The 14,093-nt window shown below is 45.9% G+C and overlaps 1 protein-coding gene across 1 annotated transcript in view; it reads right to left on the minus strand.

Annotated features, from left to right (window-relative positions):
• The window catches only part of FER1L6 (fer-1 like family member 6), a 123,050-nt gene that overhangs the window by 49,595 nt on the left and 59,362 nt on the right, over positions 1–14,093 (minus strand). The window contains exons 21-26 of the mRNA XM_073230095.1: positions 12,075–12,224; positions 5,797–5,907; positions 5,372–5,533; positions 4,018–4,198; positions 1,540–1,766; positions 14–136 (exon numbers count right to left, since the gene is read on the minus strand). Coding sequence (XP_073086196.1) covers positions 14–136; positions 1,540–1,766; positions 4,018–4,198; positions 5,372–5,533; positions 5,797–5,907; positions 12,075–12,224 — 954 coding nt within the window. The remainder of the gene's footprint in view (positions 1–13; positions 137–1,539; positions 1,767–4,017; positions 4,199–5,371; positions 5,534–5,796; positions 5,908–12,074; positions 12,225–14,093) is intronic.

The following is a 14,093-nucleotide window of genomic DNA, read 5'->3' on the forward strand; positions in this document are numbered from 1 at the left end:
GGGGCGACACTACCTTCTGTGCTCTCTTCAGGGAGGCGTAATATTTGGACCACCAGTCAATGACGTTTTCGGCAGATTCATCCGCTATGGTCCTCTTTCTCCTTTTGGTAGACCTCTGGGAAGACTTCCTGACGTCCTGGAAAGGGAGAGGGGATGGATCATTAGTTAGGCCTCCTGGGTCTGTGTGCTGGTGGCCGACCAATTTACTTAGGAAGAGAACACACAGGAACCCTCTGGGACGTGGATGGAGTAGTTATATGACTTCAGTAACTGATAGTTGAGTAATCTGTTTACCCATTCATTCATTTATTCAGCCAACAATTACTGGGCAGATGTGAGGTAGAGTCCTTGACATTGCAGGTGTAAGGGGAACTAGGCACAGTCCCCACTTTAGGACACTTAGAGTTCAGGAGAGGGTCAGGCAGGCTGCAGGACACTATGCAGCTTCTAAGCAACTAGTATACATTTTGTGCTTCTCAGTTCCTCAGCTACTGACTACAATACCTCCTACTTCACTGTTGTGAGGACTAAGTGACATAAAGGAGACGATTTCCCTTTGGCATCATTTCTGATTTGATTGTGTGCAACAATGTAAATGATGAGGGGACAGGAGAGGCATGACACGTATGTGGCAGAAAGGAAGCATTTTGGGGGAAGACAGTTGTCTCATGGTCAACTCACCATGAATTTGTCATTCATTTTCTCTCTCAGACACCTCCCAAGTACCTATGATGTGCCAGCACTCTATCAAGTGCAGGGGATACAGAGATGTCTAAAAAATCATCTTTGACTTGGTAGGGACCAAGTTTTATGTTGGCAACACACACTTACACAGAGAATTCTAACAAAGTGGCAGGTGAAAAAAAAAGTGGTGGATGGAGAGAGCCCTGCAGGTGTCATCGCAGGTCATGATGGGCATGGATGAAATGGGGACAGCCTGCGGCAGGAGAGCCTCAGTCTATCTTACTCTGCTTTTTATTTCAGCCCTTATCATTAGCTGGACAAGCAGTCCCATAGGACTTTCTTATAACTGCCTTCTTCTTTAAGTCAATTGATATACCAAGATTTTGCACTCAAGTGTATGACTGAGATTAATCACATCCTTGTTTTATGGTTCTTTGTATACTTGTCCATTTCCCTTTCTAGAATCTCAGCTAGTGGGATGAGAAGTCTCATTTCTCTTTAGAATCCAGAAGGTATATCTCTTTTGTCCCACATGACCTTGTACAAAGTAGGTTGTAAATATTGGCGGAATAGGCCTAGATGAGGAAACTGTTGTCATTCTAAGCTAAACAATTGAGAAGAGTTTCTGTTTAAATATTACTGTCCTTTAATCTCACATACATTGACTATCTGATGCTACAACAATGCTGTGAAGTGGGTATCAATATATTCATTTTACAGCTGAGGAAACTGATGCTTAGAAACATGAAATTGCTTGTCCGTGGTCACACAGCTGGTGGGCAGGAGGACTAGTACCTAAAGCCTCCACTGCAAACTAACGAGCCTTGGAGACATGAAGAGGGATTACATTCCGACCTTGGCTTTCCCATCCTTTGGTAGCTCCAGGGCTGCAGGTTTGCAGTCAGGTTCCAGCATAGGGGACGAGTCAGGGACGTCAGCCAGGCTGGCTGGCTGAACCTGCATGGAGTCAGGTACCACTGTAGGAGGTGACTCAACATCCACAAAGATGTGATCTTCTGGGGGCTCCTCGGAGACACTGAGGGTTTCAGAGGGTTCGGCAGCTATTAGCGAATCTGAAACATCTGAAATGAAAGTACTTCAGGTCAGGAAACTGAGCTGCAAACTGGAGGGGTCATTTCAGGGACCCAATAATGGAAATCAGAGAGATTTGTATTCAAATATGGCAAGTTCCTAACGTTTCTGAACCTGACTTTCTTTACTTATAAAACAACAGCGAAAATACCGATCCCACTGGGGATAAGTGAGATCACGATGTAAGGCATCTGGTGTATAACAGGTAATCAATAAATGGTTGTCCTTATTCCTGATCCCTGAGAGTAATTTTAAATAACTGTGGTCATAGGGATCCTACCCATCAGGGTTTAGGGCACAGGTCCTCTGCATTGTCTGCTCCCTGTGTGTTAACTCAGGGAACCCTTGGAGGCTGCAGAGGTCTGAGAACTCCCAAGAGTAGGCAGAACTCGGGGCACATGAGTACATGTGCTTGTCCGGGAGCAGGAGTATGTCCCCAGACTTTATGAGATCTGAACCGGACGGCTGATCCAATAAAAAGGTTGTAACACTGTCCTTTCCTGCCAAGAATCCTCTTCTGCCTATTTTGTGCTGAGGAATTCAGTACTTAGGAACATTGCCCACTGGGTAGCCTCCACGCTGCCATGGCCTCCAGTTTCCCTCCCCTAGTTGGTGACTTTTCAACAGAAAATTCAATTCAACAAATACTTAATAGGCATCTTCTCTGTGCTGGGCACAGAGATAAATCAATGGGATAGAATGCAAAGCTCGGAAATAGACTAGGGATATATGGCTACCTGATTTATGAAAAAGATAGCACAAATTAATGGGGAAAGTTAGTAAATTCTTTGGGAGAAAGTGGTGTATCAAATGGAGAAAGATGTCTCTGGATCCCCACCTTAAACCATATACAAACACAGATAAATTAAAGATCTAAATGTGAAAGTTAAAACATACCACCAATAGAAGAAAATCTAAAATAAGATCTTTGTGACCAAGGAGTAAGAAAGGGTTTCCTAAGCAAGAACCTAAAGGAATAAACCATAGTTTAAGATTCAGATTAAACTAAGATTTATGAAGTTTATGATTACATCAAAATTAAGAATTTCTTGACAAAGATTGGGACCACGGGAAGGTTAGCAGTTACGAGTAAGAGAAGATGTGAGAAATATATATAATCTACAGGATATTAACATCTAGAATTTACAAAAAGAAAACTAAAGGAAATAAAAACATGTAAAACATGGGCAAAGGATATGAGCAAACAAACCACAGAAGGGAAATCAAAATGGCAACAAGCATATGAAGAGATGAGCAAAATTCAGTAGTAATCAGATAAACCCAAGCTAAAATAAAAAGGATAAATTACTTTATATCCAGCAGAATGGCAAAAACCAAACAAAAACAAAAACTCCAAAGTTAGATAAAAACGGGGAAGAAAATGGTACTACAGAGGCAGTAATGGTAGGAATGTAGGCTGGTGGACTGGCGTAAACCGGAGTGCCCCCTGGTGGTACTTAGTGAAATTACATGTGCACATTCCTTGCGATGTACTAATCACTCCTGGGCTGTATGCTCCAAGGAAAATCCCACCCAGGATCCTCCCTTGCGAATACCCACGGGGACACTCAACATAGCACTGTTAGTGGAAGTGGGGGGTTGGTATCATCCTAGAAGTCCAATACGAGGGGAAAGGAAGGGCAAAGTGAGTGGGGCAGACGCAGCAGGTAGTAATAACAAGCTAATGAACACCCAGCAATATGGGTTGATCTTAAAACACAGCTTTGAGTCAAGAGTAGGAAATCAAATGACGATTATAGCATCATATCCTATATGTCAGTTACATGGATTTAAATTTTACAAGACTCAGCAGTGTGGGGCCTACAGTGGGGAGGGGCCTGGAAGGGAGGATGGAAAATAAGGCATTGGAGGCACTGGATAAAATGAGACAGAAGCCTCCAACAGACCGGTGATCTATAACAGGAACTGAGAAGCACAATTATCTATACTCTGTGCACCTGAGATCCAAAACAGAACAAATTAAAGTCACATCAAGCAAAGAAAAATGTCAGAGAATTGAAGCAGGAGGGATCTGGAGCCATATTCAAGGAAAGCTTCATAGAAGCTTCAGTCTTAAAGTCAGAATTTGGTAGCTAAAGAGGTAGAAAGGACTGCAGATGCAAATTCTCCAAAGATCCACTTGATGGGTGGGATTCGTCTTTGTGCGGGGTCCCATAGCTGGCACTGCAGACCCCATGACTTTATAGTCTGCAGCTCCAGGATCTAGAAGCAGCTTCCTACCTTGCCTGACTTGGGCTCCATCCACCTGTGAGGCGAGAGCAAGGGGCTCCCTGGATTTACACAAAAACTGCTTCAAGCAGTTGATGGTGTAGGTGCCCACCAGGGTGCTCCTCCCGAAAGCTCTCCAGTCCACCACGCAGATGCTCAGGGGCGGGTGCAGAAGCTCATTCTCAGGCAGCTCCTGCGGGGAGAGGCAGGGGTCAAGAGGGGGCATTGCCTGGGCTGCCCCTGGATGCTGGCGCCCTGCAGATCTATCTAGCAGCAGGACCAAAGCAAGCCGGGCACCCTCCTCCCTGCCTTGTCATTCTACCCATCCAGGTCACCCCTGAAGCTTGCCGGAAGTCTAGAGCACTGCCTTCCCAAGCCAGGGAGTAATTACCTAAAATATGAGGGATGGCACCAACAATTCATCCCAGGTGTAAATTGCAAAAATCACATACTTCCAAATTCTTAATGGCAATTGCCTTCAATACTCTTATTTGATCATTATTTACCAGCAGAACTCTTTATCTCAAATGAATGTTGATCCAGACCCAAGATATAAGACAGGTGAAAGGAGAGACATTTAAAATGGGGCTGAGGGTGAGGGGCCAACACCCTGGCCACTTATTTCTCCCAGTGGCCCCAGAAACTTAACAACGCCCAGTGAGAAAGGTTTGCAAACACCATGTACATCTTTAATTCTAGTCTTTGCTACTTTCAAATAAGTGTCCATTGCAGATAACTGGGTTGGATGAAACAGAGTTTTTTCTCCCAGGTTAATTCCAAATCAGAGCACAAAAATGTATATTGAAATATTGAAATAAACAAAAGCAAAGGTGTCAAAAAATATCACTTTAGGTGCATAAGTTCACATGTAAACTACTGACACACTAGGAACAATTTTTAAAAAATCTAACCATTAAAAAAAGTGTTTACAGTATCTTTTAGGCCAGTGGTTCTCATACTTGAGTGGATCCCAGAATCTCCCCTAGGACTTGTTAAACCCACGGTGTCTGGACCCCAGTCCCCAAATAGTTCCTGACTCACTAGTACTGGAGCAGGGCCTGAGAATCTGCATTTTATACAAATTCCAGGCAATGCTGATGCTGATGAACTGAGAGTCACATTTTGGGGGCCACTTTGATTTACTGTATGATCTACACCCAGAAGCTTTAAAAACAACACAACAACAGTAACAAAAGTCTATTTTATCCCATTTAGAAATTCTGGCTTTTCATTAGATTAGACTATTCTTCCTTGCAGGCAGTGGGCACCCAAACTCTGAAACACCTCCCCAAGGCAGGTAAATGAAGAGGCGAGTCCCATCTGCGGACATGAAAGGAAAGGGCAGGTGGGGGAATGAGGCCCGCACCACTTCGAAAGCGTCTGCCTGGATGCTGAAGTTCGGGTTGTTCTTGTAGCTCTGGATCACACAGGACTTGACTCCTCGTCCCCCGCACTCGATGATGACCTGAGGACGGTCCACAGACAGGAGCTGCACCTTCTTCATTTCTCGGACTCCCCAGAAGAGAACCTGAGGAGAGGACCCACAGAGCTGTCACTCAGAGACCCAGGGAGAAGGGGGCATGCCGCCCCGGCTTAGGGTGGGAAAGCCCCACTCATAGCCTGAGAGCAGTATGCTCTCCAGGAAAGGACCGTGCAGCCCCCCGAGGGCTCTGACCCATCTGCTATGTCTCCTTCCACTCCACAATGCCCCTCACCCAAGGCAGACATGGACTGCCATGCTCCACTGCCTTTTAGCCCTGAAGAGCAACTCGGTCCTTCCCAGAGCCATACCTCCACTCGGTATGTACTCAGCACTGGCCGAATGCTGGCAGGAACTGGGTAGATCTGGGTGACGTCTGGCAGGTCGATGGGAGGGAGCCCTTGCAGCCCAGATGAAGGGACCTACCACACAGAACAAGTTCTGGTTAGAAGGTCGGGAGAGGCAGGAGGATGCAAGGCGCCACAATCACCTCATCCGTAGGCTGTCATTGTTTTAGCAGAAGCAATGGGTCCAGCTTAAAATGTAACCAAGATCATGCATCTTATTGTACAATTATTGATTGACAAATAAATGCACATAATCACAAGGGTAACCAGCATTCAATGAGCACTTAGGATATGCCATGAAGTTAATAGGTAAACAAGCCTTGAGTGAGCTCACAATATAGAAGGGAGGGAAGAAAAGACAAGTAAATAGATCCTTACACCCTAACATGGGAACTACGGCCATGGAATGGACAATGGGCTCTGATCAGATTCTGAAACAGAGACTTACTATTCCCCCATTACACACTATTACACACTAGATTCATATGTAATCACATATGGACTCCAGCTCAATCAGCAAAAACAGAAAATGAAGTCTTTTGAAGGCAAACATCCAGGATGGAAAGGCATCATTTCCTAATTGTACTTTATTGAAATCTCACACAAAGGGCTTAGAAAGTTTACTAAGGAAAGGGTCCTTTGCACTGTGTGGGCCACCCTGCACTGCCGTCAAGACCTGGTTCATCACATACATCTTTTAAGAAGCCATGCCTGATTTTATCCTGGCCACTGTGGCCATTCTCCCACCCAGTCCTTGGAACGTGGTACAAGCTTAGTCACTCTGCTGTGTGACCCTGCATGAGTCCCTTTTGCTCTCTGGGCATCAGATCTGGGGCCAGATGACCATCAAGCCCTTAGGAGTCACTGTCTGTGAAACAGTGCTTTGGAGCAGGAGGTGGCCCTCACCGGACTATTGGCCTGCCCTGCCCAGAGGAACCAGAGGAAGTGTGTGTCTACTTCACCTCACTCTCCAAGCCCCTCCAGCGGCACTCTGTATCCAGATGCTTATTGGCTGACTGACACATTAGCTCCATATACTTGAAAAAGCTTAACTGCTCATCAAAACCAGCAAAGCACAAACATATCAACATTGCCTTTCCACAGACATATTCCAGTTGGCAACAGCAGATATGGTTAAGCTCATTATAAGAAAGCGCAGAAAAAGAAGCCAGCAGACGCTGCAAATGCCCAACAGGGCTGTAGACAATGAAGCTGCAGAATGAACCAGACCAGACAAAGGAGCCCAGAAATGCTGAGAACGCGTGCTTGATACTGGCAGCAGAGAGGTGAGCGGTTCAGAGACAAAACATCACTTCCCTGAAGAGCTGATCGCTCCTCCAGCTCCAGAGGGGGCAGCATAAAACAGCTGTGATGGGGGAACAGGATGGTGCCCTTGGATGGGTTTTTTTTTTAAATACCATATGTTTCCTCACCCCAGGGCTGCCAAAATGTCAGCCTGGGAAATGCCCCAAAGCAGCTTTGTTCCACACAGGCCTGAAAGATGCCCTTAAGAGTTCAACATGGGCCTCGTAGGATTCCACAACACAGTTGGGGCTTGAGTGACTTTGCTCCCAGCCAAGACTAAACACTTTCACAGTGCAATGGATCAACTGCTGGCTTATAAAACTCATAAAACTGGCTTATACACTCAGCACATGGGTCCATAAAGATAAAGAATTGTCATGAAGGCAAAATGTTAAGAATCAGGGGTGGGCAAGTAAGTTGGTCCAGAAGCCAGATGGCTCTAGTACCTCAGTGGGGACAAAATATCAGGACCTCAAAGGAGGTCCAGCTGCAGGATCAGGAAAAGACCTACGTGCAAAATTCAATTAGTCAGTTTAAGCAGCTGCCACTCTCAGGATCATGCATGACCCTCGTCCCAGCCCTGCTCATCTGAAAAGTCACTGACGCTCAGAGCCATTCTCCTTTCTGTCTCCCTCAGCCCATCATCTTATGTATATATACTTCTCATTCAGTGCACTGGGTAGGCACCATTCTTGGGCCCCATTTACTTACTAGCTGTCTGAACTTGGGAAAGCTGTGCCGTGTCTCTGAGTCTCAGTTTTGTTATCTGTAAAGTGAAGATGATGATATCTAATTCATGAGCTGCTGTGAAGAACTGCTGAGACAGCATGCAAAGAACTTGCCACACTTCCTGACACATCGGAATCTCCCCAGGAGGAAGGGGACGCTGGAAATTGACTAATCCATTCACAGATTAATGTTGATCTTCAATTGGATTCAGATGGTCTAGGATCACTGTTGCCTCAAACTACCTCAGAAGCAAACTTACATCCTCTCTCAAGGAAAATGGTATCAGCCTGGGCTCAGATTTTCTCCACATATTTTTTATGAAGGAGTGAATGAATGTGTTTGAAAGTATTGTGTTGAGATTTGATTACACATAAAATGTTATTCTGTGCATGACATGGAAATGAATCTCACACCCTTCTAATCCATGAGCCAAACCTGTGGACTCTACCTTTGATAAATACCCAGATTTCTCTCTTCCACAGCTGCAGTCTACAATCTTCCAAGTCCCCAGGTTGCCAATCTGGATCGCCGGAAGAACCTCCCAATCAGCCTCCCTGTTTCTCCTCTTGCCCCTTCTGCATATACTCAATCCAGCACCCATAGTGTTTCAAGTCACACATTATGCAGAATCCTCTCCTGGCTTCCTATCTTTTATGGAGGAAAGGCCAAACTCCCTGCAAGGCTCCTCTCTATCATTCCCTCCACTCTAGTCACATTGGCCTGCTTGCTGGTCCTTGAACATGCCAGGCTTCTTAGGCTTCAGGGGCTGGCATTTGCTGTTTCCTCTGCATCAAATGCTCTTTGCGCAGGTATCTGTATGGCCTATCCTCTTCTCCCCCTTCAGGTTTTAACTTAAATACACTTTTGCAGTGAGGATTCTCTGGGTGCTTAAAATGTTAACCCTGCCTCCTCTCCCAACACATACAGGACCACTCGTATCTCACACTGCATTCCCTTTACTCCTTAGCATTTGCCACACTGTCGTCACATTATCATTTACAGAATGTTGTCTGTTATCTCCCCTCACTAGAATCTAAGTCCCATGAAGGCAAGGAGTTTCTTCTGTTTTATTCACTGACAAATTCTTTAGAATGTGCTTGACACATGGTAGACATTCAATAGTATTTGCCTGATTGCATGAATGAATGTGTGAAGCAGTCCTTGCCTTCCCAAAATTTGCAGATTAATGAAGATAAGTCTGTAAACAAGTGACCTTACCATACCCTGAATTAAATAGAGAATAAGGCAATGTGCTGTAGGGTGAAAGAAGAGAAACTATTTCATGTAATACAGGTGGGAGTGGGGAGTCTCTTTCTGAATTTTGATGATGACCATTTTCCTAAATAAGTAAGTGCAGTGTGGAGGTTTGGGTGGGAGTAGGGAGGCACTTCAGAATGAAGTAACAGCAGGACTAAAAGCAGAGCAGCACATTTGTGTCGGGAGGTCAGGGAACTGGAAATAGTCTGGCATGAAGAGGCTATACTGAGTGGAGTGCAGTGTGGTGAAATGTGAGCTGACAAAGCAACCTGAAGACAAATTTTGGGAGAGTTTAAGTGCCAGTCTAGGGAAATTTGACATCCCCCTATTGGCAAAAATAAAAAAGTTTCATAGTGAAAGATGGGAAATCCTGCATCTTCTCAGTCTTTACCATAGTGTCGGACACTTCAAATCCCCAAGAGGGATGTAATATGAAGCATTTCTTAAGGTTTCTTTTCACTGTATTTGGTGTTACAAAAAATAAACTTTGGGAAATATTTCTGGAGATAACAAGTAGGGAGGCCTTGATGATTTCTCAAGAGGACAGTGGTATGGTCTGGCTTGTGTTCTGGAAAAACATGGGGAATGAAATGCACAGGAAAAAGATAGGGAGCTGGAAGACCAGGAAAGGGGCCAATGAGATGGTTCTGATGAGAAACAGAGTCCATGGAAAAGGGAAGGTGGAAGCCATTCCAGAGGCAGGCTGTGGATTTAGGCAGAGTGAGGAATCAAAGCTGAATCTGAATTTTCTAGGTAGGCAGAGAGTCTGAGGAACAGTGGGGCTGTGAACCACGACGGGGAAGACAGCGGGCTGCTGGCGTGGGCAGGGAAGGAAATAGACACGGTGCATCCAGCCTGGGGCATCACAACCAGGGCCTCAAATGCTTCTTCAGAGACTGGGAAGGGTTTTGGTAATGGAGATGGAGAGGATGAAGTAAACCATCCACAGAGAAAAACACAGCAGCTGGTGACAAATGAAGGCATTTTCCAGCCCGACTTCTCAGCATGTACAGAGCCTCACGCTAAGACATTCACGCTGATGATCAAATTACTTTTTGAACAAGTAATCAAATGAGAGGAAGTCCTAATGAAATCCTAATGAATTGTATCTTTTAGGCTGCCTGCCCTGACAATGCTTCTCGATGAACTCAGCTGTCAGGAAGGAGAAGCAGCAGGACCCTGCCTGTATGCTCGAGGTGGAGGGTCGCAGGGTGATAGGTGGGACCCTGGAAGCAAGGGAGGGCTGAGCTGTCAGGGGGCCTGGAGGGACCAGTCAGCCGGCCCCTCACCCATGGATGAGGGCGCACAGGCTCAGGGCACTTGAGGAAGCTTCCTGCAGTGAAAAGAATAGATGGCTGCATCCAGTTCAGTTAACCTTGAGCCTTAAACTTCTGACATGAAAAATGGGAGCCTTGCACTAGATCGAGTTTTCCCAAGTCAGTATTCCTCTACCACTTTTACCACCTGTGCTATTACCCAGTGAACATTTTCACTGAATATAGTTTTGTTTTCAAAAAGGAAACTTCAGGCTGCTAAGCATAGGGCGTACCCCTTGCCATAAATGAGGAAATTACTTTAAAAAGAGAGCCACTGAAAACAAAACATGTTATTGGCGTATGTAATGTGAAGCAGTTCTTAAAATTTCTTTTCGCTATATTTGGAGGAACTGGTGTTCCAAGAAGAGACTTTGGGAGATACTCCTGTAGGTAACATTGATCTTTTTTACAGGAACTGGGCCTGAAGCCTGTGCTCTTTTGTAAAAAGAAAGTTGGAATGTAAGGGAGGTATTATGGATGGAAGGGCATCAAACCAGACTTTCTTCTACAAGTAGTTAGAAGGATCAAAAAAGGCAAAACTCCATTTGCAACAATGTGGGTGGACCCTGAGGGCATCATGCTAAGAGAGAGAAGTCAACAGAGGAAGACCAACAGAGAAAAGTATGATCTCACTTTCATGTGGAGTCTAACAAGGCCAAACTCATGACAGCAGAGCTTAGACTGGCGGTTGCCAGGGGCGGGCTGAGGGATGGGGTGGGGAAGGAGATCCTCTCCCTTCTTCTCTCTGTTAGGAATGCTTGCCTTCAAGTTACTCTACCAAGTGAGAATTTTTTTCAGTTGGGTATCTGAAAAATCAGCTTTTCTACAGAAGGCTCGGTCTGACCAGAGGGTGAAGCGCCACCTGCCTGCAGTGAGTGGAATGGCCAGGAGAGGCCCCTCTCTGCTATGGGCTCACCTGGTCACTTCTTTTCCAGGTCCCCTCCAGGTCGACAGCCAGACCAGCAAGTCTTGTCTTCCCTGCCCCGACAGCCAGGCTGTGCTTTCTGAAAGCATCTCCTGAGACTCAGGTTCCTAAATCCCCCTGTGTCCAAGTGGGGCTGAGTGGGAGCTCTTTGTCCTTGGGAAGCTGTGTGACACAGTGCAAGGAGAAAGGGCCTTAAAGGTCTGAGTTAGCTCTCAGCTCAACCATCAAGTAGCTGCGTGATGAGATCAGTCAGTCAATTATATTTACCCTCACTTTGCTCTGTAAAATGGGATTCATCCTATTTCACCAGGATTAAGGGAGGTTCCATGTGGTGAAATGCATGTGAACCACAAATGTAATACCCAACATGTAGGGACTACCCACAAGCATCTGCTGCATCCTCTGTCCTGTCCTCTCGTGGTCTGCACAGAGCTCAAGGACTCGCACAGGGGCTGCTCAAGCACTGTTGGCCAAATCCACAAGGACCTTTCATCCAGGGCCTCTGACGGGCAGCACAGGGCTCTGGGAGCAGCCAGTGTTACCTGAGTTCCTAGGGGTGCCTCCTAGATCACCAGAAGGAAACACCTCCAGACTCAGGGCTACAGGGAGGCACCAGGCACTTCACTGCCCAGCACTCCCGGCAGGGCTGCTTCTCTGGCCAGGAAGGCCAGGCAGACGCCTCCTGTAGATGTCGCCTCCGCTTCACTCACCTGCAGCAGTTCAAACACGGCAAGGAGGTCCCCTCCAGAGAGGTTCCCACAAAAGATGGGGTGATAGCACAGCTTGGGTGGCTCATAGTCCTGGTCAGCTAGCTTCACGACAGGAGCAGCCATGGTGGCACCCAGATACTCTGGCTTCCCCTATGGCAGAAAAGAAATGCATTTTTGTCTCTGATTGTTACCTACCTGGTTCGGACCTGCATCAGTGCGATTTTGTAAATAATCTTCACAAAACTGCCAGCCACAGTGTCTCCCTCTTGCTACTGTCTTCCTCTCCTCTCCTGCCAAACTCCTTGTGTCCCTTTCCAAGGCTTGGGGAGTAGTGGGATCCATTCGGGCTCCCAGGGGAAACTCTAAAAGGGTCATCTTTAGGGCTTCCTGGCCCAAGGCTATCTTAGTGGTTACCTCAGCATATGGAGCTCAGTGGAGTGAAGTTAAAAATAATCATCTAGGGTGGACTTGACAGGGAAAAGGAGAAATTAGGTGGCACCAAACATCCTGAAAGCTGTTCAGGGTAGGACATCATTGTGTCAGAAACATGAGCTTTGGGGTCCAAGCTAACTCAAGTTTGCATTCCCAAGTCTGCTACTTTCTAGCTCTATGGCCTTGGGCCATTTGCTCAACATTTTCTGAGCCTCGTGCTTAAAACAGGGTTTAAAATAATAGCTGTTAATGGGGCCATGAGACTGAGGTAATGATGTATGTGCTCTGCACAGTGATGGTATACAATTAGTGCTCAATACTTGGTAACAAGATGATGACAGTATCTTAAAGCAATAGAGCAGTTCTGCCCTGTTTTCTTAGTAGTAAAAGAGGATATGAAAACATTTTTGTACATATATATATATATATATATATATATATATATATATATATATATATATATATATATATATATATATATATATATATATATGCATGTATATGGGCCACAAGTTTCTTTGAAATATCTGATGGCACCATCTCCTGCCTCTTCACACCTGCTCCCAGGAGCAGCATGGGGCTGGAGCACGGGGCCTCTTTGCTATTTATCTCAGGAACTGCTGGAATGAGGGCATGGAAAGCTCCAAGTGGGCAGGGCTGTGTGTTTTAGTCACTGCAGCATCCCCCCCGCACAGGGCAGGCACTCATACATATCTGTTGAGTGAAAGCTGTTGGCTCAAGGACTTCAGAGGACAAGGATGGGGCCCACATTGTCTTCTGGCCAAAGCTGGGTTTTAACAGCTGCCCTGCTTTGTTGCCTCTGGACTCATGGACCAGCACTGGCCTTCCTGGCTACAGAAGAAAGCAAGGCTTAGGTGGAAATAGAGTCTAGTTCAGTCACACTTGTAAGCAAACAAAGCTGCCTGCTGACACCTACTGGTGGGGTCAGACCTGTCCCTACCTTGGGTGGAATTGGGGCAGCAGGATATGAAATGAGTGACCTGCTGCATAGTTATTTTGCCCATGACCTTAGTTGGGAATAATTAAGTAAAATTAATCTTGGAAACTAAAAAGTAAACTGAAATCCAAGCAACCAATTTGCCAAAGATAAACTCATGTCTTAGAGAACCAGCAGACCCTAACGAGGTCATGAGCCACTGCATGGGAGAAACCTACAGACTAGCATCCCATGTGTGGCAGAGTCAGGATCTCATAATCTGACCTGAGGACTGTGGGCCCAGGATGCGCGGCAGCCTATAGGTGTGAAGAGAACTCTCTTGCATGTCCACATATACCTCTCCAGGAAAAAATGCAGAACTTTCATGTATTTTTTTCTCTCCTACATTTCCTTACCTTCAAATGTGAGAATATAAGCAGATGTGAGGATATAAGCTTGTTTTTCTGTGAAGTGTTTGGTTTTGGGTGGGGCCCAGGAAGGCAATCCCGGGATGGAGATCTAGGAGGGGTCCAAAAAGCAAAGTGACAGCAAGAGGAAACCCATGCAGCCCCGTGGGTTGGCTTGTGAGGCGCTTTCCAAGATGCCTGACTGCTGGTGCTGGTTTTCACACAGAACTTATTTAGGATTGG

Source organism: Manis javanica, chromosome 2 (assembly GCF_040802235.1).
Source record: "Manis javanica isolate MJ-LG chromosome 2, MJ_LKY, whole genome shotgun sequence".
NCBI classification, from domain to species: domain Eukaryota; kingdom Metazoa; phylum Chordata; class Mammalia; order Pholidota; family Manidae; genus Manis; species Manis javanica.